This window comes from Sarcophilus harrisii, chromosome 4 (genome assembly GCF_902635505.1).
Source record: "Sarcophilus harrisii chromosome 4, mSarHar1.11, whole genome shotgun sequence".
NCBI classification, from domain to species: Eukaryota; Metazoa; Chordata; class Mammalia; order Dasyuromorphia; family Dasyuridae; genus Sarcophilus; species Sarcophilus harrisii.
This window is the reverse complement of record NC_045429.1, coordinates 137,426,609-137,453,356: the sequence shown is the minus strand read 5'-3', so window position 1 is coordinate 137,453,356 and position 26,748 is coordinate 137,426,609. Positions and strand designations below refer to the sequence as shown.

Genomic DNA, 26,748 nt, shown 5'->3' with positions numbered 1-26,748 from the left:
CAAGTGTTCTCTTGCTTTCCTTCTCTCATCTTTTCCTGATTCACATTTTGTTCTCAATCACTGTACTAGTGTCAGGTATGGCCCTGAAAAAAACAAGGGAGGAGAGAAAAGGGAGGGGAGGGAGAAGGAAAAAAGGTTTAAATTACACTCATCCTGCTCCAGACTCTTTCACACAGGGAGGCCCCTCTGCCCTTCTCTATCCACACTCCACCCCACACCCCACCTCACACACCCCTTTCTCCCCCTAACATGGAGATAATAACAAATGGATTATTACTGGCTTGGTAAGTACCACCTACAGTACAAATATAATCAGGAAAGGATTATTGATTTAAGAGCCTGCAGCAAAGAAACACAGAAAAAGATCAGGTTCTCAAATTGGATTTGTCTGTTTGAACAGTAAATGGGGAAGGGGGGAGGAAGAAGGTTTCAACATGAAATTTGTATTTTATTACTGCAAAAACTAACCTGGAAATCATTGCAACTTCAAATGACAACTTCAAAAAGCAAAAAGACTACAGGGTTTAGGAAGCAGAGGACCTAGGGATGAGTCCAAGTTCTCCTACTTAAAAGCTAAAGAATCTTGTCACAACTATTTAAGGACCTCAGCTTTTTCTGTAAAGTGAGGAAGCTAGCCCTGCTAGGGTCACATTCTGCTATAAATATTACGGCTATGTTAGAATAATGTCACTATATGATACCACAACCCCTCTTAGCATATATAAACGATCCTTTTATCAAGAAGTCAACTAGCATCTATTAAACACATGCTATGTACCAGGCACTGAGGAAAGAAAGGCAAAACAAAGACCCTGTTCCCACCAAGTCAATTATTTAAGAAGGAAAGACAACATGCAAACAATTATATATATTAACAGACTATATTGAGAGTAACCTAGGCGATAATCTCAGAGGGAAGAATAATACCAGAGTGAAGGAGTTCTTTCAGAAAATGGGACTTAGATGGAAATTTTCAAAGAAGCAGGAGGCAGAGAGGAAGAAAAAGAATATTCCTGAGATTAGGAACAGCCACTGAAAGCAGTTATATACAGAACATTGAAGTTAACTGACATTTAATCCCCGCCCTCCAGTTTTCATTCTAGAGAGGTGTGTGGGACAGGTCAGGTGCAAGAGACCCTTCTCAATTAACTGATCAGAGACATCATCGGGTACAAAGGGAATCCCTGCAGGGAGAGACCCAGACACACACCTGGGAGCCATCCCAACTCCCACCATGTGCTCCTGGAACCTGACCAGCTTCCCACATGGACCGAGGTTTAAATAGCAAAAGACCCAAGCCTTCTCATTGGATAGACTAAAAGGAAAGAACCTTGACCAATGGTCACCAATGTTGGCTGCCTCTCAGAGGTCATGTCACTTACTGCAACTTGGACATGGAGGTCATTTACCCACTCAAGAAAAAGATTCTGCCTTTCAGAAGGGGAAAGAGAACAAGCATTTGTTAAGTACTGCCAATGTTTTGGGCACCAAGCTCTAAGTGCTTTATAAATATCTCATTAGCTCCTCACAACAATCCTTAGAGAACGGCCCTGCCATTATCCCCATTTTACAGATGAGGAAACTGAGACAGAGAGAGGTTAAATGACTTGGTTAGGATTCCAGAGGTAGACAGTGTCTCAGTCTGGACTTGAACCAGGGATCAAAATTCATTCCTCCAAAAATCAAATGACCTCCCCAGGGTCCCAGTTCTGGGAACAGGGATCATTGTGACTCAATATTGAGAAATACTTCATCCAATCAGTCCCATTTAGTGGGAATATGACTTGTACAGGTGTATTAGAATGCAAAGCTAAGAACAAATTTCAAAAGGGCAATTTTAGGTTTGATAAGAATGGATTGAGACAGCTGGTAGCAAAGTGGATTGAGTTCAAATCTGGCCTCAGACACTTAACAAGTCCTGACTATGCGACCCTGGGCAAGTCACTTAACCCCAATTGCCTCAGCCAAAAAAAAAAAAAAAAAGAAAAAGGAAAAAAAAATGGATTGACTTGGGAGGTAAAGGGTTTCCCAGATGATGGGGAAAAATGGAAGTGGTGATCACACACGGGCAGAAACAGAATAGGGACAGAAGATGACTTCTGGGGCTCTGGCATCTTTGTCATTTGGTTTTGGGATCAGCAGAACTTCAGAAGGGACGTATAAGGGACATTATTCTATTTGGTTATTTAGGAGAAAGGAGGAAGGTGTCCAAGCCTGTGATTTGTCAGTGCAGGAAACTCTATTTGAGGAAACCTCCTCCAGCATCTCAAATGAGCAGCCTTTCTACCATTTAGTCTTATGGCAGGGGTCCTCAAACTTTTTAAATAGGGGGCCAGTTCACTGTCCCTCAGGACTGTTGGAGGGCCGGACTATAGTAAAAACAAAAACTTTGTTTTGTGGGCCTTTAAATAAAGAAACTTCATAGCCCTGGGTGAGGAGGATAATCGTCCTCAGCTGCTGCATCTGGCCCACGGCCATAGTTTGAGGACCCCATAATATGGTGTTCTTCACTGCCTCATGGACTATTTGTGAATGTTATATCCCTTTCTATGGAGAGGAAGCACAGTATCTTGGGGATAGAGGACTAGCCTTGGAGTCGGGAAATCTTGGTTCCAAGTCCTGCCCCAGATATTTTCTAGCTGAGTGACATTGGGTAAATACTTTTTTTTTTTTTTTTGAGCTTCACCTTCCTTATTTGTAAAGGTGAGAGAATTGATCTTAATGACCACTAAAATCCTATCCAACTTTAAACCTATGATCCTATGATCCTTTTATATTCCAAAAGGCTAAAGACCTAATCCATCTCAGCACAATTCTCCAAATATAGCAATTGTTTGAGAAACGGGTAAGTGACTCGGTGGAAAAGAGTGTTGGGTCTGCAATCAGAAGACCTCAGTTCCAGTCCAGACTGAGACACTGTCTACCTCTGGAATCCTAACCAAGTCATTTGAACTCTCTTTGTCTCAGTTTTCTCATCTGTAAAATGGAGATAATGACAGGGCCGATCTCTAAGGATTGTTGTGAGGAGCTAATGAGATATTTATAAACGCTTAGAGCATGGTGCCCAAAACAAATGCTTGTTCTCTTTCCCCTTCTAAAAGGTAGAATCTTTTTCTTGAGTGGGTAAATGACTTCCATGTTTTTTCTATTACATAAATGAATAAATGAACCTCAAACTACAAAAGAACTATGAACCAAAATAAGGTATAAAGTGACCCAAAGTAAGAAATACAAAAGCCTGGAAGAGAAAGCACTGATTTTAGGACTCAGAGGGCTTAGATTCAAATCCTACTTGGAAAATCTATTTGTGTCACCAAAAGCAAATTATTTAATCTTTTTGGACCTTACTCTCCATATTTATAACATAGAGAAGTTGGACTAGATGGATCCTCAAGTCCTTTCCAGCTTGAAATCCATGATCCTATGTTCCAATCAAGGCCCTTATTTAATGGGATCAAGAATTCTTTCTTTCAATGATTAATCTACTTAGCAATTAAAACATTTTTTTAAATCACCCCCATTGGAAGAACATTATAATCTCTATCCCCAATTTTAATTTACCCTAATTTAATTCTACTATAAAGATAAGGGAAAGATCTGGAATATGAAAAATAAGAGGATTAAAACAGGCTTGGTTAAAGGAGTCTTACTTGTGGCTCTTTTCATCAGTAAGATGATTCAGACCAGTTCCAATGATCTTATGATGGAGAGAGCCATCTGCACCCAGAGAAAGAACTGTGGGGACTGAGTGTGGGTCACAACATAGCATTTTCACTCTTTTTGTTGTTTCCTGCCTTTTCTTTTCTCATTTTTTTTTCCTTTTTGATCTGATTTTTAACATATACTGGATTGCTTGCCATTTAGGAGAGAGGATGGAGGGGAAGGGAGGAGAGGAGAGGGAGAAAAATAAATTGGAACACAAAGCAAGGATGAATGTTGAAAATTATCTATGCATATGTTTTGAAAATAAAAAGCCTTAATAAAAAAAGGAGTCTTACAATTTGCATTTATAGGTTTTTTTTTTACTTTTTGAAACAAGTTTATATTATCTTCTCTTATTCCAATATCATTTAACTTGACAGTTAATTCCTTAAGACAAAGAATATCTTTCCTAAGAGTAAAACAAATCTAGTAACAGGATAACTGTAAGACCACATAGTATCATTTCTGACTGAAAGGCTTGCTCATTTGAGATTGCTCACTTTTGTTATCACCATGCAAACACATTTAGGAAATTAATTTTTAAGAATTTTGAACTCAAATCTTCAGCTAGATCATAGTCACACATAGTCACATACTTTCCACAATACATAGATATATGGAAGGCCTTGTTATCTCACCATATATCCATATTATCCCATTTTGATAGGACCAATGTTTATCAACACTACTCCTATCCCTAATGTGGGTTAGGAATAAAAGGAAAAATAGCCAGGGTGGGGCAAGGCTCAATCTGTGTCTCACTAGATACTCTTTCCTGGTGGCCTCTGGCTGTACAGACATGGCTTCCCATATATCTGTGTTGGGGTCATTCTAAGTGGATAGCTGAAGGCTATTGGAATCATTTCATCTTGATTGACCAGACATGTAGAGATGAGGGAAGGGCTCCATTTATAGAAGCTATGTTAATGTATCCTTGTTGCATATCCTTTTGTTAATTGTTTAATGACCTATTAATGCTTCATTTGAGGATCAAATTTTTGTTGTTGTTGAATTTGTAACAAAAGTATACTGGCCCACCCCAACACAAACTTTAATTGGCAAACCTCTTTTTCTCTTATTGACCATCATGCTATTCCTCTCTTTTAAAGCAATTTCTCCTTCATGTATCTCTTTCAGAAGCTGAAATCTGCCTCCTACTCAACTTAGGTCTGACCTCTCCCTATTTATTACACACCCCTACAATTACTCATCCTGGCCTTTGCTCAAATCTCTGAGAAAAGGGTTGGTCCTCTACTTTGCCAAACAACTTCTGTCTTCCACTTTTATCTCCAGGAACTTGTTCCATCAATCATTACTGTCTAATCAGTCTCAATCTCACTTTATCTACAAGTTCCTAAATCGCAACCCAGGCCTCCCTATTCTTTAAAAATTAAGATAAAAAAAAAAAATTTTCCCAAAACACCTTAGTCTAGCCCTGTAATTGCCTCAAGCTATAAAGTTGCATTTTCCCTCCTCTAACTTCTTTTTAAAAAGAAAAAGAAATTCATCTACACTCTTCTCCATCTACTAGTCACTTTTTCATCTTTTACTCCTGAACCTCTTTGAAATCTGACTACAGAACACACCACTCTACTGGACACAGTTCTGTGCAAAATAGCCACTGATTTCTTAACTTTTAAGTTAAATGATCTTCTTTCTCTGTTCTCATCCCCTCTGACTTTGCAGTTTTTGATACTATGATCTCATTTTCTCCTCCCTACTCTCTCTTTTTGCTATCTGTGAAATTGCTCTTTCTGGATTTTTTCCCTATCTAAAATGTTTCTTTTCAGTATCCTTCGTGGGATTATTTATCTGTCTTCCTTTTTTGGGAGCTGCCCCACCAAGGCTATCCAGAAGCCTGTCTTCTCTTCTATGCTTGCTCCTTTGTTGACAAGTTCATAAGCTCCCCATGAATCCAATATTCAGAATTTCTCTATGTCCCCTTCACATTTTCTCCATCTTGCTTTTATTTATTCTTTCTCGCTCTACACACACATACCCCAACCTATCCCTATCCCTACTAAAACCTATATAACTTTTCTTTATTTGCATAGTCATCTTTCCCTTCACCCAGGTTTTCAGCCTCAGAGTAATACTTGACTCTTTCCTTTATATTTTATGTTGACTGTCAAGCCTTATATCAATTCTTTATATAATCTCATTTTTGTGTCCTCTCTACTCACAAAACCAGTACCTTAGTTTGAATCTTCAGCACTTCCTTCTTAGTCTATATTAGTATTATATTACTATTTTTAGTATTATGTTGCTATTGTTCAGTCCTGTCCAACTCTCCATGACATTATTTGGAGTTTTCTTGGAAGAAATACTGGAGTAGTTTACCATTTCCTTCTCCAGTTCATTTTACAAATGATAAACCGAGGCAAAAAGTGACTTGCCCAGAATCACACAACTACTAAGTTCTGAAGACAGATTTGAACTCAGAAAGTTGAATCTTTCTGATTCCAAGTCAAATGCTCTAACCATTGTACCACCTAGTTGACCCATTAATAGTATAAACTGCTTAAACTTGCTTCTAGTCTCTACTCCCCTCTTATATGCCCTCTCTACACATCTGACAAAATAAGACACATGTCTGTCTATGTAATTTGTTAAAAATTCTACAATACCTATTGACTCTATAATAAAATGCAAACCTGTCAGACTGGCTTAAGGCTCTCTAAATTCCAATTCTAATATACCTTTCTAGACTTAATGCACATTTCCCGCTACACCTCTACAGTATGTACTATATTCCAGATAGAATGAACAACTACGTACTCACCCAAATTTAAACTTCCTCCTCTGCGTTTGAGTTGGATAAATACCCATGCCTGGAATATTCTGCTTCTTCAATTGTGTCACTAAAAGAGTCCTTAATTTGAAAATTCAGCTAATCTGCCATATCCTCTGTAAAGCTTTTCCTGATTTTCCCAATTATACCAGCTTATGTTCCCTATTCACATTACATTTATTTATGATTATAGATCCATGTTGTATCTCCCCTAAAAGTAAGCAAGCTTCTTAAGGACAAAGGCCATTTTGTTTTAGTCTTTGTATTCTCAGCATCTATCAATGTCTCTTGCCCAGGACAAGCTCTTTTTAGTAATTAAGTTGATTTATATAACTCTATCTTATATAGCATGCAGAATTTCAAAGTACAAAGTGGTAAATTAAAGGGATTTCACAGTTCAACAAATAAGGTTTTGTAATATGTTTCACTCCCAAATTGACTAAGCTACCTCTTAGCCCAAGTCCTAAGGAAACCTTCCTATGTAGGCTTCAGACACAACACCTAGTTCAAAATCCAAACTGCTTTTTAAATCAAACCTGAATTTGAGAATCTGGGTTGTCCTGTATCGTCCATCCCCCCTCCCCAATTCTGCCCTAACAATCTTCAATCAAGGCCCTTTTTGTAGATCTTCTTAGCTAGATAACAAGAGATTTCACCTTTTCTTTATCTCAAGCCTTACTTAAATATCAACAGATTTTTAAGGAATCTTTCTTAATCTCCCTTCTAAAGTCTCCATAAACTATTTTACTCATGGCAACCCACTATATAACTTCTGAATTATATCCAATTAGTTACTTGTTTTTTCCCCTAAGTATTTCCAAGGTATTATAAAATTCACATAAACCTCTAAGTATGTATAACTGCCATAAATGACCTGCCTATATTACTTCAGTGTATTATAGAGACAAACATGGTCAAATGGAGAGCTAGTCTTAGCATTAGGTAAGACCCGGATCAATTTGGGCCCCTGACATAAATTGTTTGTAAGACAGGGAACAAATTACTTAAACTCAGAAATGTTCTGAGGGACTCTCTCAAAACTTTTAAGTTGCAAAGACGAGGCTCATCTATATAAGAGGAGTAAGTTTCCTCATTTGGGAAGGCAGAGAGATGGAGGGAGAGAGGGAAAAAGGGAGAGAGGAAGAAAGGGAAGGAAGAAGAAAGGGGAAAGGAAAGGAAAGGAAAGGAAAGGAAAGGAAAGGAAAGGAAAGGAAAGGAAAGGAAAGGAAAGGAAAGGAAAGGAAAGGAAAGGAAAGGAAAGGAAAGGAAAGGAAAGGAAAGGAAAGGAAAGGAAAGGAAAGGAAAGGAAAGGAAAGGAAAGGAAAGGAAAGGAAAGGAAAGGAAAGGAAAGGAAAGGAAAGGAAAGGAAAGGAAAGGAAAGGAAAGGAAAGGAAAGGAAAGGAAAGGAAAGGAAAGGAAAGGAAAGGAAAGGAAAGGAAAGGAAAGGAAAGGAAAGGAGGAAAGGAAAAAGGAAAGGAAAAAGGAAAGGAAAAAGGAAAGGAAAAAGGAAAGGAAAAAGGAAAGGAAAAAGGAAAGGAAAAAGGAAAGGAAAAAGGAAAGGAAAAAAAAGGAAAAAGGAAAGGAAAAAGGAAAGGAAAGGAAAGGAAAGGAAAGGAAAGGAAAGGAAAGGAAAGGAAAGGAAAGGAAAGGAAAGGAAAGGAAAGGAAAGGAAAGGAGGGAGGAAGATTCCTTACTCAAAATAGAGTTTTTTTGCTAATAGAGAAGACAATTAGTACAAATAAAAACACAGAAAGCATAAAATGAATACAAATGAAAAACAAAGTAATTGGGGAGAGTGGAGAACTAAAAATGGACTGATTCAGGAAAGGGTTCATCTTGTAGTGGGTTCAACCAACTAAAAAGTATTATTTATTATGTGCCACAACTACTATTACTAACTAGCATTGTGCTAAGCACTTTACATTATTATTTCATTTGAACTCAGCATTTCTGGGAGGTAGGTGCTATGAATATCCCCATTTTCCAAATGAAGAAACTGAGTTAAATAGGGGGTCTTCCCGATTACAGATCTGGAGCTCTACCTATTTTACCACCTCACTGCCCAAAATACAAAGAATGAAACAATTTCTATTCACAATGTGCTTATGTTGTAATGAGAAAGATAACAATTACAGATAGATATATACTGCATAAATATAAAGTGAATAAAGTCAAATACATACAAAGTCGTTAAACACAAAATATTTGGGAGGTGGAAGTCACTAGCATTTAAGTAGATCAAGAAAGCCATTCGTGCAGAAAATGCTTGAGCTATATATTTAAAGGTTGCCAAGAGTTGCCAAGAGTCCCTCCCAAGGGGGAGGGGCACAAGTTAGGAGAAAGGAGGAGAAGAAGGGAAGAAAGATGGAAAGAGAGAGAGAAGGGGGGAAAGGGAGAGTAAGACAGAGGCAGGGAAAGAGAGAGAAACAGAGAGGAAGGAATGAAAGAAGGGAGGGGGAGAGGAAGAGGAACCTGGGACAGAACCTTGAGTTCCAACCATAGTTAGGAGTTACTTTATGGACAATGAGCCAACAAAGGAGACAGTGTAGGAGCAGTCAAGCAAGTTAAGATATTTGCTGGAGAGAAGGGTTATTCATCACTATGATTTCAGCACGGTTACTCCATAACCCCATCAACAGAAACAACAAATCTTCCACATACAAGAAACTGTTCATGAACTGCTAGTGGACCAAAAAACATTCATCACCTGGAGAACAATCTTTAAATAATGAAGTGATTCTCCAAATTTAGCTAAGCTGACCTTCAGAAGATTCATGTCCTCAAAGTCTGGAATAGCCCTCAAGAATTCAGTTTCCAGTGGCATTAAATAGGACATGTGAGCTTGCAACTTACTGAATCAGGGGATGATCGATTTTAGTGGTGGAAGAAACTGCAGAGGTTTATGAGTCCAGCTCTCTTTATATATGAGGAAACTGAGACCCAGAGCTGTTTAAGTGACTAGTGTAGAATTACAAAGCTCATAAGCATATGGGGCAGAATTCAAAACGAACTCCCCCCTCCCATTCCACCCACTCTCCATTACACCATGATGCCATTGATGTACCAACAGAGCTAAGCCTTCCTTAACACAAAAGGGAGGAAATGCTATTTAAGTTAGTACTGAATTAAAAATATGAAAAAAAAAAAAAAAGAAAGAGATGAATGCCATGACAAAAAAAAAAAGCATTGCATCATAGATTAAAAATGGAACAAGTATTCTTATAAAAATCATTTAATTTGAAACCAAAGACACCAAGCAGTCTCGCCATCCCCTTAGTCTACCCCCCTTCTCAAGCACTTTATTTCAACTACATCACATGAACTTTCTGTCTAATGCATTAACTGGAGCTGCACAACGCATTTCCAGAAATGGGTCTGAGGTCAAAACTTTGTCTACTAAGGAAATTAGGAGGAAATTGTAGGAGATAAAGCATAGCTTTGGGATCTGGCTTGTCTCCAGCTTTGTTCACTCTATTCTAATATTTTAAGAGTAGGGAAAAGGAGAAGAAAAAGGAATGCCCTGAAGTAGCTGTCATGTCCATTATTTCACTTAATGTACACACTGAGTGCTCACATGATTGCCCACTCCTTCCTTTCATTTCTTGGTGCAACAGAAAAATAGTATTCCAGGCTAATTTATCTGTCTTTCATTTAACACTAGAAATGAAAAAGACAATGGAAATTTAAGAATTTAAATATTTTAACAGGTCACATTATAAGGTAATTTTTCCAGTACATATTTTTTAATACTTCCCATACCCCAGCTAAAAGCAAAACCCCTTTCTTTGCAAATAATAGCATTTGATTTGAATGTGTGGTAAACTGGCAGAATTCCTATAGCAAGCACTCCCCCTACTCCTCCTCCCGCAGGAGTGCAAAGCATTTAAACATTCAGACACACAACCAAGTCTGAGGTGAGTGTTACAGTATAGATGGAAAAAACAGACTGCATAATGTCCCCCCCAAAGGTCACAAAGTGAATCATTGGCAGTCAGGATTAAAATTCAAAGATTCTGACTCCCAGGCTAACACTCAGACCACTTGGCTGCAGTGTCTCCCTCGTGGCAGCTCATTTATCAACTACAAATAAATTCCTCATTTTTTTTCCTAAACAAGGGCAGTGCGTTTCAGAGAGGAAGACAGGACTCTGTCCATTTTAAGAATTCAGACAATGCAGCAAGTGTTATATAATCAATGGAACTTAGACCAGCAATGGCAAAATAATCGAGAGAGCATTCTTTCCCACCATTCTCCATGATGTAATTGTATACACTTCTGGCACTATTTCTTAACATTACAATTTGAATGCTCTTGTCTGCCCGAACCTGGACTTTTAAAGAAAAGACATCCATAACATTACACTGTCAAAGGCAATTCAACAGAACTATTTTTAAGTAAAATACTCCTACATATATTCATGTAATGGAATATTTAATGCCACAAATATAAAGTATATAATGAAATACCATAACATGCACAAGGTGATGCTGAGTATAATCCAAAGAACCAGAGTTATAATTTTTAGTCAAATGAATACCATCTATTTTAAAAATATTTAATGGTGAACTCCTATACGGCAAAGACTTTTTTTGCTTTTCTTTGCATCTTTTGCTGTCTAGGAAGGCAGTAGATGGGGTAGTGGATAGAATGCTTGGTTTGGAATCAAGAAAATCTGAATTAAATCTGGCTTCAGACACTTAGCTGTGTGATTCTGATTGAGTTGCTTAAACTTTATAAATCCTTAGGATATGATAAAATCATCCACCTCCCAGGTTGACATAAGGATCAGTTAGTAAAAAATTTAATAAACTTAATAAATGCTTGTTTCCTTTCCCAATGTTTAGCATAGTGCCTGGCAATTGGTAGAAATCTAAAAAATGTTTGTTGACTTGTCTTTAAGCAAAAAAACTCAGACCAGGAGGGGCCAAAAAACTTTTTTCTTGCTTATTAATTCATTTGACAGTATTCTCTTAAAGACTAAGAGGTTTTTTTGGCATGTTTACTTGATAAACATGCTTGGTAATTAATTTTTTTTAACGCTCCCCTGAAGATAGACATACAAAGGAACAAAATTAGAGTAGAAACAAGAATATGGCTAGTTTTAATTCAACAGTTTTACGGCTGGATCTATTCAGGTAAAATGCAGGTAAAGTTGATCTACCATTTCAGTGTTCAAGAGATACAAATACAAACCAAGCAATAAATCATTAAGTGCCTATACGATTATTCTTTTTGTTGTAGTTCAGTTGTTTTTCAGTCCTGACTCTTCATGATTCATCTAGGGTTTTCTTGGTAAAGATACTAAAATGGCTTGCCATTTCCTTCTCCAACTCATTTTACAAATGAGGAAATTGAGGCAAACAGTTTTAAGTGACTTGCCAATGGTCATACAGCTAGCTAGAAAGTGTCTGAGCTAAGAAGTGAACCCAGGTCTTCTTAATTCCAGGCCAACACCCTATTTACTGAATCATCTAGGTGCCATTATTATTGTTAAGGTTGTGTTAATGTAGAAAAACTTTTTTTTAAAATAAATCATTTTGATGTTTGTAGTGTTAGATATTTTTAAATTTTTTATTTTGCCCATTTTTGTGGACCACATAAAATTTTTGTTGTTTTTATCTTAATTATCTATGAAAAGCAGTGTAGTACAGTGACACTAGCATCCTATTTATTCTACCCACAAGACACTCCATCTCCTAGTTCCCAACATTTTCATCGGCTATCTATCCCCCATATTCACTTTGCTTCACTCCAACTACTAACTTCTTGGTTTCCTTTAAAAGTCTCAACTAAAATATTCCATCTTCTAACAGGATCTTCCCTAACCCTTCTTAATTCCAATATCTTCCTTTTCTTAGTTATGTCATATTGATTTAGTATATGCCTTGTTTTGTATGTATTTGATTGCTTGTTATCTCTCCTAACAGACTGTAAGTTTCTTGAGGTCAGAGATTATCTTTTGTCTCGGATACATACTACCTATATAACCATGAGCAAATCATTTAACCTTGCCCTAAGTAACTATGATGATAAACTGCTGATTAGTTAAACGTGGTGGTAGTCTTCCAAGATTAATGAAGTCAAAGGCTCAAGGACTGCCTTCAGGATTCCTCCTCTTAAATACTAAAAATTTCGTATTTTTAAATACAGTAAAAAAAAAAATTGTGGCTACTTCAAAAAGTTTAGGCTTTGGGTTTTCCTTAGATCATTGAAATTGAAGTCAGAAAATCAGGGCCCAAGTCTTAACTCTAATTAATTACTACTTTGTGAATAACATGAAGGTAGTTATATAAAATTTTTGGCAGTTTCTAAATCTAAATCTATAAAATGGGGAAGGGGAGTGATCTCCAACATTCCTTTCCAGTAGGAAATTATAAAATACCAAATAACAACTATTTGATATTCCACTAAACATCCAAGCAACTGACTGCAACAGAGATGCCTACACAAAAATAAAGACCCATTGCTACTATTAATCTTAACCCAAGCTTTTCATTCTGGATTACTTTTCTATTTTGCTATATATTAGTCAAGAAAACATGAATTTAATAACAAAAAAAAAAAAAAAACTAATTCATTTTCAGTGGCTAAAATACTGGGCCTACAGTCTGAAAGGCATGTATTAACATGCTATATGTACGTTGGCAAATCAATTAACCTCATTTTCTTCAACTGAAAAAAAAGATATATTGATAGTTTGTGAGGATCAAATAAGATATTTGTAAAAAAAAAAACTTAAGGTACCATATAAATTCTTATTCCCATCTCTTCCTTCCCTTTCCCCCTTTTATAAATTTGACATAAGCCAAGCTTCAAATAGAGGAAAGATGTCAGATTTGGGTTTGAAAAGAAAAAAAAAAAATAGAACCTTAATGCTCCCCCCCCAAACATTTCTATTTGTAGATTCTTATGTATATTTTAAACAATGTAACTAACCAATGCACATAGAAGATCCACAGCCTCCAATACAAGTTCTTGATGCCCAATTCGCGTGACACCCAGTTCCTCGAGATCCTGGTGGGAAATCTGCAAAAGTTGTTCACCATTTATTTTCTCCCGTTCAAATTTATGGACATACTGCTGGAGGCAATCATCCAACCCTAGCAAAAGAAACAGGGAATCATTAGAATCTCTTCATTCACATTTCCAAATTAATAAATCAAGTTAATGATCACTAATTACAGCATTGCCATTCTAAATTTTTACCTGTTTGCCCCATTCATTCTTTGGGGATTTTCTTAAAAAAAAAAAAAAAAAAGCCCACCACCAACAAAAAAAACACCTTGTTCAAGAACAAGTGTTTGGAAGTTAGCTTTTTAAAAAAAAAAAAACTGATTTTAAGTCGAGAAGTCTAAGACCTGAAGGGCTGGGAGAAAAAGAAGCAACTTTAGAGATTATTTAATAAATTCATAACCCCCCCCCCCCAATTCTTGTTTTAAAAAATTAAACTGGGGATCATAAAGATTAGGGAACCTGTTGAAGAGTCATTCTTATACAATAAATGGCAGAGGCAGCCAGTGGTATAATGAAAAAGCACTGGACCAGTGAAGAAAATCCTGAGTCCAAATTTAGCTTCAAACACTTAGTAGTTGTGTTATTCTGGGCAAATCAGTTAACTAGCTGCTCCCGTTTCCTCAGATGTAAAATGGGAAAAATAATAGCATCTACTTCCCAGGGTTGTTGTGAATATCAAATAATATTTGTAAAAACGTGTTACAAACTTCCTCTTTGTAATTGCTAACTATTATTGCTATCATTATTAGAGACAGAATTTTGTCCCTCTTCCACAGGGACAGAAGATGATATCTTATTTTAGCTTGTGATTCTCCCAAAATCATAAGTTAAAATAAAATATCATATTACTAAGGAACAAATAACCAATTATTTATACACTATAATACAAAGCAAGATCTCTACTCACAATCGAATAATCTAAGTTGTATATAACTTGCTGGGAGACAACGGGCAAGTTATATACAAACAAGATATGCTTTGTAAATTGAGAGTTATCACAAAAGGAAGACACTAACTTTCAGAAAGATCAAGAAAGGTTCCTTGTAGAAGGTAAAATTTTAGCTAGAGAATTAAAGCATTAAATTAATATTAGTAGGTAAAGGGAAATCTTAACTTTAGCATAAAACAAAATAGTACAATAGATAGAGATTTGTCCTTGGGGTCAAAAATTCTGATTCCAAATCTTACTTGAATCACACACTACTAGCACTAAGAACAGAAAAAGTCACTTAGCCTCCCAAATTCTCCCTATGCTTATGAAGAAAGAGCTTTGCAAACTTCAAAGCAAGCACAATATTGTCAAGATATTGGGAGATACCTGTTTTCCAGAGCTAAGGTCCAGGAAGCAGGCTATGATGCTCTGAGTTTGGAATAACAACAATCCTTTGCGCTCACATTCTGGATGATCTCACCCTCTGGCAAAAATCACAATTACAATATTGCTTTGACTAGCACCAGGTGTTCTCTGAGCTTTGACAAGCATCAAACAGTACCCATGCCTCAGAAAACCTTGTTATGAAACAAAGTTGTTTTGTTGTTGCTGTTACTTACCCCTCACTGTCAGGGACACAGCTCACTGTGTAGCCATTTAGTATAAATATTAAGATTTCCCCACATTCCTCATTTCCCCCCATTAGAGGGGAAATGTGCCCAACACATGTATGTCTCATCTGTCCCCTTACTTGCCAGCTATTTCCCAAACTTTGAAATTAAATTTCTGTTTGATTCTTGACTTTCCTACTATTCTGGTATGCTCTGTTTAGCTCTAGTCACTCATAGGTAAAAGACTAGTTCTGTCCAATTGACAATATAAATGTGAAATATGATTATTTGGCCCTCTTTCCCAAATTGAAAAATAATAGACTGAGGGTGGACTAGATGATTTCTAAAAAGTTATTTGTAGTTTTAACTCCTATAACAGAACTTAAATTTTTTTTTAAAAAAAGGAACTATCCATTTTCCTTGTACAAGAATGTTACAACTCATATTTCTTACTACATATAGCCTACTTAATAGGATGACTTAAGAATCCTTTTTGCTAGATGAGATGTATGTTGGATGGTCTCCAAATATACTCATTGAAATGTTCTCAACAGAACTGGGTATTACATGGTTATGACCAACATGGAAGTGGTCTATAAAAAGTCTTCTTGTATTACAAGAAAAATAGCTATTAGGAGAATCATAAAATGTCTTCTCACTTACTTGTATGAAAGATAAGGAATTGAGTTTGGAATTAAATATTCCCATAGTCACATGATAAATTCTTGATTAATTCAGAAAAGCCTCTATATAGATTAACTAAGTAATAGAAAAAATACAAATTTCTCTCATATCCACACTATTGGATGTAATTAGAACCATTGTTTGAAGTAACTTTGATCAAGGTCAGTTCCAACTGCCTAATTTTATAGAATGAAAAAAAAGAAATAGCAACCACTCCAATATCTTTGCCAAGAAAACCTTAGATGGGTTCATGAAAAATCAGAAATGACATACAACAATTTTGTAGAAAAAAACAAGGTATAAAAAGGGGAACTATTTTGCCCAAAGTCACATAGGTTAGTTAATGATACTTAAGAGTCAAAGTTTCCAAATTACTTTCTTGTTCAATGGTTTTTTAATGACACTGCACAGCCTGTATTTTAAAAATAAGCCAACCAACAAAAAAATCAACATGACTTTATGAACAGTAGAGGTATAAAATGGAAGCAAAGAACAAGACACAAAAGCAAAGTCAACAAGCATTTCATAAGTACTGACTTGTAAATGATCACGTTAATTTTAACAGTATACAGTGTTATTTAATAACAAGAAATTACATTCTGCAGCACAAAACTGAATCTTACTAAAGTATAGGAAATGACTTAATCCTTTTAGTTCTTTAGCTAAATAGGGTCAGTTTTATACTGAAATGGAAATACCTTTAAAAATTTTTGGCAGAAAAAAACCATCTTGGCTACATTTTACATGAGTCAGCTACATCTGAAAATTAGTGACCATATTGCCATTCTTGCATTCCCCATCAACTGGTAGTACATGAACATAATGGAATATTCCTGCCTTATAAGAGACAATGAAAATGAAGGATTCAGAAAAGTGTAAGAAGATTTATACCAACTAACAAATGCAGTTAAAAAAAAAAGCAAAAGCAGGAAAACAATATGCAGAATGATTACAATAATGTAAATAAAAACAATGAAAACGAAGCTGAATGTTAATTACCAATAATAACCAAACAACTTTGGGAAAGAGTTGAAAAAATGTATGCATGCATGTATACACACACACACACACACACACACACACACACACACATACACACACCCTTCTCTTTTTTGAGATGATTGAGGAACACTGAATATGTTATTAGGCATAGCAGATATGGTGGTACAATGCCTGTTACAAAAGGAGAACTTAACTACAGGATCATGATGTACTTTCAAGCTCTTAGAGCTTACCCTTGGGAAATATACCTGACCAAGGACACAGCAAATCATCACATCTCTGCAATGATATAACACTGACAACTTGGAATAATGACAAATTTGGGGGCCTGCAATATCATCAGTTCCTCCCACAGACTTAGTAGTAAAACTTAGGTGATACAGGAAAAGGGTTCTATGTAGTTTATAAATTATATACCTACAAACAAATCACCTGATACGGTTTCCCCACTTGTGCAGCTAATGATTAGTCGAGTTAACAAAAGATGGTGATAGCAACTCTTTGATGTTTCAGTTACTTTCTAGTCTCAAGTTTAAAGCAGGTCATTTCCACACACAGTGAAACTCAAGTTAAATGATAAACAAAAATGTGAGGTTTTTTTCCTAATGGATCTCAGGCTCTTAATACAAGACATTCTTATCCTTTATTGAAATCCAATTTCAACTTTGTTATTAATAATAAGTAAATAAAAAAATTAAAAGTCAGCTTAAGGAGAAGTTATAGTAAATGTACTAACATTAAATACCTGGAGCTTTTCTTCATTTTTCACGTATAAGGGTTATATCAGATAACTAATTAGGTCACAACCAGACAACAGATCTGTCTCTTAACTAACTGGAAACTAATATCTAGACTCCAACCTCTTCAACGTTCAATTGTCTGCTATGTGGAGTGCAAAGAACTATGACATAGCTAAACCTCAGCCTATCAGATGTTCTTTAAAGTCTATTCTTCTATAACCCACAGAACAGGCACATAACTTTGGGATCCTATTTCACATCTTATGCCTGAATGTCAAAGCCTTATCTATTTTCCCACCACTCTATAGAAAACTTTTGACTGAATTTTTTTTTAACTAAGGGTACTCCTACCCAACTTAGTTTATGACCCACTGTGTCAACAATGAATAAAAGCAAACGTCTCCCTCTAGACATCCGTCTCATCAAATCTATTTGAATTTTTAAAACTTTAGAGCATTATTTTCTATTTTTAGAAGCCTCTGAAAGTCACAGAAGCAAAGTCAACTTTTGATTCTCTATGCTTAAGCATGGCATACAAGGACACAGATAAAACCCCAAACTTACTGATATTTGATTTTGGAGTGTGTTTTATTTTATTATAATTCAAATGTGTCCGTTGCTATAGAAAATCATAATATTTAGACTCATATAATCAAGTCACATTGTAAAGAGGTAACTGAAGAAGAAAGCTTGGTTAACTCTCTCCCTCACCTCCCATAGCTCCCTGTGATCCCTTTCATGCTTGGAATGAACAGGATTATCTCTGACATTGAGACTCAAATCTCTGCCTTAGCATTCCACAGCAATCTATGTGCCTAAGTAAGAGTAAATAGAAGTAATATGATATGTACATTGAGGTAGTCATTCAGAATAGGAACTAATTTAAGAAAAAAGATGTATGTATTCCAATCAGGGCATTTCCCCTGATTAGTGAGTCTTAATCTGAATATCTTGAAATATGTTTGTTTGAGGAGATGGTTCAATATAACAGAAAACTAAACACTGACTGGTCTTAAAATCAGCAAACTTACATTCTAGTTGTGATAGTCAAAGCTGTATGACTGTGGAAAAATCATTTCAACCCTATGCTTTAGTTTCCTTCTTCATCAGGAAAAATGGCACAATAATGTTTCTTATGCCCTATATCGGAGAATAGTTATAGACTCCAAACCATACAGTGAGTTTTTCTTTTACATACAACTTAAGTATTTTATTTTCTATACAACTTGTAACTATACAGATAACAGCTTAGGTTCTAATTGACTTTGCTGTGTTGGGTACACCTATGTTAAAATGGCTTGAGCGTTTTTATTATGGTAACTATTGGATCAGTCAGTCAAGAAACATTTATTAAATGTCAGACATAGTGCTAAGTGACCATATTAGGCTAAATAGATGTTTTGTTTGCAAAATGCCTGTTTCTGTTAAGAACCCAGGTTATAAAAGAATATTGTATCATTTACCCAAAAAGAACATTAGAAATGTCTATAAGCCAATATGGTGACATTGCAAGCCTACAGTGTAAAAAGCAGCTGAGAAGCTTACTTTGAAGATAGAAAGAAAGCTTTACAAAACCTAATTATTATTCTGGAAGATGAAAGACAAAAGATGAATTGAACTGAGTGATTCCAGTAAGCAGCAATGAAGGGTCAAAGTGGTATTCAATACCTGCTAACTTATAATACTAACAGTTAATTGGCTACAGACACAGCAAGGAGGCTGAGCAACAGAGTAAAAAGCTTTATTTTCTACACACAGTTGGTTTTTTTATGGATATGTTTAGTTTACTTTTTAAAAGTGAATTTATTTTAATTCCTTTTTTGATCTTCTAAAGTGGTGAGTAGAGTACAGAACCCTATTTTCTCTAGCTTTTTAAGGCTAAAGACAGTTTAACTTCCACATGAATGTGACAATTAATCCTTTGATGTCAATTACTGGATGCAAAAACAAAGCACAAACTTACCTTCTTATATCTTACCTAAATACTTACCCTTGGACAGATCACACAGGTAAGAACAATCATGAAATTAATTAGGTATGCCTTCACTGATATTTATAGTTTCAAGCCTCATTATATATCAAAGTAAGACCTTTTTATTACAGCTGTGAATAGGTGAGGATGTTGGCTGAACCTAATGCTCCTTCATAGTAAGTAGAATCTGATTCCTTGGAATTTTACTATGTTTGATTTTTCTAACCCATTAACTTCATCTCAGTTTACTGAGATTTTTTTTCATCTGCAACAACCAAGAAACCAACTCTATATTTGAATTAAGAACAATGCCCTTCTTAGTCATGGATTAGGACAGGTAAAATTCATTTCAATCACCTACACTTTCTTCTACAATGCGATACAGTGATCACAGCTATTCAGAATACTTCTAATAATGTACAGCAATATTCCAAACCAACAAAGACAGTATTCTTTCTTACTACAACAGCAAAGTGAACTCTTACTGTTTCCTGGAGCAAAGTTTCTGATCCTACAATTGGATTCCATGTTACCCCCTTTCTTTTTAGTTATTTTCCCAGGTAAATATCAAGTGTAGCCAAGTCGAAGTACTTTCTTTCATAATATTTTCCCCAAAGTACAAATAATTCCCATGCCAGAAATTCAGGAATTGCTTAAACATTTAGCTTTATGATATTTTCACTGCTCTCCATAGCTATCACTCAACACCCACACCATCAAAATTACATAACTATCGACTATTTTCATAATTCTAATATGAAATCCCAAATCAAAGATCTCTGTGCTAGGAAAAAAAAAAAACAAAACACTTCTCCAATGAAGAGTGTAAAGAGGTGTCAATACTCGCAGTGCACCTAAAACAACTGTGCCTCTATCAAAATGATTCATTCTTCATTGTTTTTCTGGTCTCCTAACATTCAGGAAATAGGATTTTGAGATCAAGATCAAAACAACAACAACAACAACAACAACAACAACAAAAACCCACAGATCTAGATTCCTAATACTCAGAATTTCCCTGTAAAATAATTACAGAAAAACTTTAATATTGTTTCTCTATAAGAAATTAATCCAATTACATAGTGAGAGGAGATGTTCGTTTAAATATCTTTGTGGGCTATATGCTAAACAGGAATAGAATAATGCTACATCATACTGCAGTATTGAAAACTGAATTGAAGCTCTCATGCTTAAGAAAAATGATCTAAATAGTCTTGAATGGTTAACAAAATTATAAACAAGAAATTTAAAGTTAAAATTGCTTACTAGTGGCAAGAGAATAAGCAAAAAACAGGAAGTTTTCCACCTTCCGCAGAACAACTGTTTTTTGGTCATTTGGCTGCATCCAACTCTATGTTAGGTCGACAAAATTCCACGGGGTTTTCTTGGCAAAGATATGGAGTAGTTTGCCATTTCCTTCTACACTGCCCTTGTTTTACAGATAAATAACTGAGACAAACCAGAGTTAAGTGATATTATTAATAAATAATAACTGTATTGATTAATATTATAAATAATAAATTTATTAATAAATAACAAATAAACATCAGCTACTTTTCCTCATCATTAAAGACTTCTAAAACCAGAGCACTATAAATGTCACCTATTATTCCTATTAGCAATGACTTTTGAAACCTGAGGTATACTGTTCTTCAGAAATTTTCAACTTCTGGGAAGGTATCTTCAAAAAGCAAAAGTCCTTATTGGATGTCACCTTCCAAGCTGGTTTTTTGCTTGTATTGTTTTTATACTACATTAGTGAATGACACATAACTTGAAATATAACTTTGAAACAGCAGATTTGTAAGATGTTCTCTGGACAGGATAATTTAATTTAAGGAAGTAAAAATAATAGGTATAGTACACACAGCTCAAGGATTCAAATAACCAAAATATCAGAAATCAGATAAAGTTTGGCCCTCACAAGAAGTTTCTGAATCTCTAAGTAATGCAACCTAGCTGAAATTTCAACCAGAAAATTTTGGCTGCCAAAATTGTCATGCTTTTCGCTTTTTCCACCTTCTGTATGGCTTTGAATCTTTTTAAGAAGGGATACGTTTCTCCTCTACCTGAAAAAACCATCACAAGGGTCACAGTAATTGATACTAAGAGATAAAAATGGTTGGGTGTTTGCACCTGAATCTTACCTAGCCCTAGCACAGTATCCATGGGTAACTGAGACCCCACTTGCATCTCCATCAACAGAAAGGAAAGTTTTCTCAGTTTCATTATCAATTCTGGCTGACCGTGGCATCAGCTCTAGTATCTAAGTATTTGAAATTCTGGTTTCTCATGCTTTCTTGACTAATAAGATATCTGAATACAGTTTTTTGTGATTCAGTGGATGCCAGTATAAACTTTGACTTCCCAAAATTGCACTGAAAATATCCACATGATCTTCCTGGGTTGGTGGTATTGATTACTTTGATCTTCCACCTCCTTCTCTCAGCCAGCTTCAAACTGGAAAGATCCATACCCATCACTGCACCATCTTTTCCACTTTTCTTTTAATTATTATGAAAATTTGAGAGAAAATAATTTTTAAGCCTGTATCAGTCCCATTAAGTCAGTAATCTTGGAGTTCTAGTATCAACCAACTAGCAGAAATGGTAAAAATTAGCAAGGTGTGACAACAGGGAATAACCTGGCAAATATGCAAAGGGTCCCTTATACAGAAGTGAACATTGTATTTTTGATACTGCTAGAATGGAAATTCAAGAAAGTTGAACCCTACACTTGGCTCAGCTACCAGCTTCCTATTGTGACTCTGAACAAATCATTTTCCTTACAGTTCATTGCCTCCATCTATAAAGGAAGTAAGCATACTTTACTAACTAATACTTATAAGATGCTAAAGGAATTAAATTGGAATTACATTTCAGTAGAATATAAGCTGTTTGAAGGCAGAAGCTACGTTTTGTCCTTTTGTCCCCAGTTCCTGGTACAGTGCCTTGCATAAAGGATTTTGATAGATGGCTGTTGAATAAATAGCGAATTAATTTACAGATATTGAGCTACTCACAAGACAAGAAATACAATAATGTTAACAATGCTTTTTGCTGTTTCATATTTTAAAATGTGCATCCAAAAATATAACACACTTTTTGGAGACAGAAGAAATGGCAAATGATTGGACCTACGAGTCACTAATATTTCAATGCTGATTTGGAAGTAGTCTCTAATGAAGTGCTCCAGGGATCTGATTTTGGTCCTATGATGATCAATATTTTAATTATTGGGATTAAGGGATAAAGGCTGGAAGGGGAAATTAGTACAATGAACAGCTGAGTAAAGGCAGTGTGACTAGCTAGAAACAGCTATTCTTAACTCTTGTCTGTAAACTGTGCTGGTTTTTTAAATTTTTAGTGTATATGTTATATGTTATATAGCTATATAGATACACACATATAAGTTATATATATGTAAATACTTCTGTAATGTTATATATTTCATATACTTAAAAACATTATTCTGAGGAGTCCATAGACTTCAACAAAATGCCAATGAAATGGCAACCATGGCACACAAAAATGTTAATAAATAGTAAAGTAGAACAGCCTGAATGAAATATCTTGACTTACATGTGAATTGGATGTAAATGAGGCAGAATTATGCAGTCATCATCTTCACTCTCTCTTTCAATCATCAAGGTCCAATGGCAAGACAAAAGTCAAGATACTGCAATGATCCAGCATGTAGTAGGATGACTTTCATGTCTTTGATGTCTGAGCAAGCTCTAAATGCTACAGTATCTGTTTTAGTCACCTTCATGGCCATTGAAACAAACTGTTCTCATCCAGTTTGGGGTAGATATTCTCATAAATCCCCAATAACGTTTGAGATCTGTTGGGATCTTCAATCTGGCTGAGCTCCATGGTTTTACTAAGATATGGTTGCTGTACAAGTTACAGCTTCTATTTTGCTATATTATCTTAAGTTTATACAAAAGTTTATATAAAGTTTAAGTTTATATTTAAAAAGTTTATATATTAAAAAAAAAACTTTACAAGTACAAGATGGAGGAGGTATGACTGGACAACAGCTCATCTGAAAAAGTCAAGAGTTTTAGTGAGCTCAAGTTCAACAAGTGTGACATGACAACTCCTCAAAATGCAAATGTGTTTTTAATCTCGAATAAAAGGCACTGTATACTAAACATGAAGCAATCATTGTTCCAATGGACTCTTCCCTGGTGAGTCCACACCTACAGTAATCAATTCCCTTTGAACCATCTGAATATGTCTTGTCTTTAAAAGGTCATTGCAATGTATTCTAAAGAGAACAAAGAAGGTGGTTTTAAAAAAGGCTGAATCCTTCAAGAAATGATCAAGGAACTGGGGATGTTTAACTTGTTGAAGAGGAAATTTCGCATCAGAAGAGAGCTAAGAATAATGGGTAAAAAAGAGGCATATGTCTATATAACAAATGGAAAAACTTCCTCCAAAACCTGTACAAAAGTAAAATTAGCTGCCTCAGGAGGTAATGGAATAACCTTGCTAGAAGACTACAAGCAAAATCTGAACAAGCACTTGTTGGGCTCTATTAAAGGATGCTATTATTTAGGTATGGGCTAAATTAGAGCATCTCTGATAATCTACCTTTGTTTTCATGTTAAAATTACAAAGAAGATATCAGCAAAAAGACAAGATGATCCCCTTAAAACTAGCACTCTTAAAACTAAATTCTTAGGCAAGACAGTACATTCTGGGCTCTGGTTTTCTTGTTTATAAAATGAGTTTGGACTATATGTTCCCAGAGGTGCCTTCCAGGTTTATAAAATATCAAAACTGGAAACAATGTTATATAACTGGATTTCTATCTTGGTTTTGATCTGACCCTAAACTAGAGATTGAATCTAAAAAACATTCTCTGATAGTCTAGGCTCTAAATTTCATTTAATTCTTAATCTTGCCCTTATGAACAAAATTAAACTATCCCCATAAATTGCCAACAATAGGGAGGAAATAAGGTACAATGTTTCAAAAGATCATTTGTTGACAGTCACAGGATTTAAATTTGAATTCTTCCCATCCCTTACTAGGTTACTTTGTAAGCTTGGGCAAATCAATTGACCTCTCTGGGCTTCAGCTGCCTCAACTATGAACTTAGAGAAAGGTTCTCTTAAGTTTTTTTCCCTTTTGATCCGATTTTTCTTATGAAGCATGATAAATGTAGAATTATGTTTAGAAGAATGGCATACGTTTAACATATAATGGATGACTTGCTGTCTAGGGAGGGAAGGAGAAAAATATGGAACCCAACATTTTGCAAGTGTGAATGTTGAAAACTATCTTTGCATGTATTTTGAAAAATAAAAAGCTGCTATTATTTAAAAATTAAATACAATTTTAAAATGAAAATGAAGAAGGTTAAACTAAGTGGTCTTTTAGATCCCTTTCAGCTAGATCTTTTATGAGGTAGTGAGTAGATGATGGGGCAGGGGACAAAGACATTGACTTCTTTTAAATCAGGATTTAATGATTTATGTCATTCCAGGGATCTCCACCCTCAACTTCTTTCCCTTTTAAATTGAAATATTTAAGAAGAAAATAATACTTTCAGGGAAATCTAAGTTTTTGCTTTCTTAGATTAAATAAATTTAGTGTCTATGAACCACACCTAAAGTTAATTAAGGCATTCCAAGTTTCCTGTATGTCAATAAGAACCTGAAAAATGAGACAAAGAAACAATATGACTAGAGAAGGAAAATGATAGGTAAGTCTTCAATGCAGGTCAGTACAGACCCATATACCTCCAGGGCTTCAGAAACAAAAATATGTCTGTGGTGTGCTTATTGCACAGAGAACATCCCTGTTCACTCCATCATGTACTGACCTGCTTTTTAGCATAAAAACAAAAACAAAGGAAACACTTGTACCACAGTAGAGACACACACACATGCAAAAGCAATAATGTGGATCAAAAAGTGTAATGAGGGGTGATTAGTTAGTTTTAAGACGTTAGTTTTAAGTAAGTTTAATGGACCCCTTTGGATAATCTGGTGAAACCTAGGGACCACTTGTCGATATAATGCTTCTCCACTTCTGCCCCGTAGCTGCTCTAGAATCTAGTGACATTTAATAATTTGCTACCAAAAGTGAAATATCTCTCTTATACTTTGAAGGAAAGGAAGCATTCCTAAAAGCTTAAGTGTACTATGTCCAAGTCATTGTACAGACTTCTTAAGAGTATACTATGGGCTCTGCATGGAGACACATATCTATCATTACTATTGTTAACTAGGCTTAGAGTGGCAGTTCCACTTAAACTCCGGAGATCTGAGTTATAGTATGTGAAGCTAATTCAGTGTCCACACTAAGTCCAATGCCATTACTGTGGGTCCCTTGGAGCAGAAGGCAAATCAGTCCAGATCAAAAATGATTGTGTGCAAATCAGGAGTGGGATCACACCTATGAGTGGTTTCTGTACTCTAGCCTGAACAAAATAGGGAGTCCTAGTCTCCCCCCCCCAAAAAAAAAAGAAAAAAAGAAGATGCTATGGGATTTAAAAGGAATAAGTTAAACAGGTGTTTTGAGAAGAGTACACAAATGGAGAAGAAATAGTTCTTCTCACCACAAGACATATTGCTTCAAAATGATAGGTCAGATTCCTAAGCCTTGACCCCTGAAATTCATTTCAGCTAGCCATCCTAATAGTTAAAAGGTCATGGGAAAGGGTATTTTATCTTGTTAAAATAACTAATTCACACATATGGAAAACAAGTTTCCTATAGAAAAACATAATTTACTGAATTCCAGCTCAAGATCTTGCCAAGAGTGGTAGGTTTGGACCTAGCAAGGAGTAAATGATAATAAAGCTACAATCTATTCTTATATAAGTCAATTGGTTTTGGAGAAAATAAAAATCCTGTTGTCTTCAGCCAATAGGCTCACAATGATGTGCCACCGGTTATAAGGAGGTGATGACCACAATGGTGTGGATGGCTCAGTGCAAATCATGGACACATTACTAAGGGGGGGAAAAACCTCAAAACATATATCCTTTTGATGGTCAGTAGCAAATAGTTAACATTTTTGAAGTACTTTTTAATTTCTCAAAAAAGCAGTTGGCAGAAAAAAGTACTTAATAGTCACACAGAGTGAATGACCATATCTATAGTTTTTTCAAAGCATCACTTTTATATTAAAATCATCGCCCAAGACAGTTCTTATGAGATCTTCTTCAGGAGAAAAAAAAGGTTCCATTCCCAAAAAGCATTTATTAAATGTTTATTATGTGTCATGTGTATACCTTATGTGCACATATCTGCTTGTTGTCTCTCCCCCATTAGATTGTAAACT

General features: G+C 35.5%; 1 protein-coding gene across 2 annotated transcripts in view; it reads right to left on the bottom strand.

Moving 5' to 3' along the window:
- CNKSR3 (CNKSR family member 3) overlaps nt 1-26,748 on the bottom strand; it is a 194,889-nt gene that overhangs the window by 35,627 nt on the left and 132,514 nt on the right. For both annotated transcript variants that reach the window (XM_031937587.1, XM_012549433.3), the window contains exon 2: nt 13,430-13,593. Coding sequence is in view for 1 of the 2 variants with exons in the window: in XM_012549433.3 (XP_012404887.1) it covers nt 13,430-13,593 (164 nt within the window). In the remaining variant the exon portion in view is untranslated. The remainder of the gene's footprint in view (nt 1-13,429; nt 13,594-26,748) is intronic.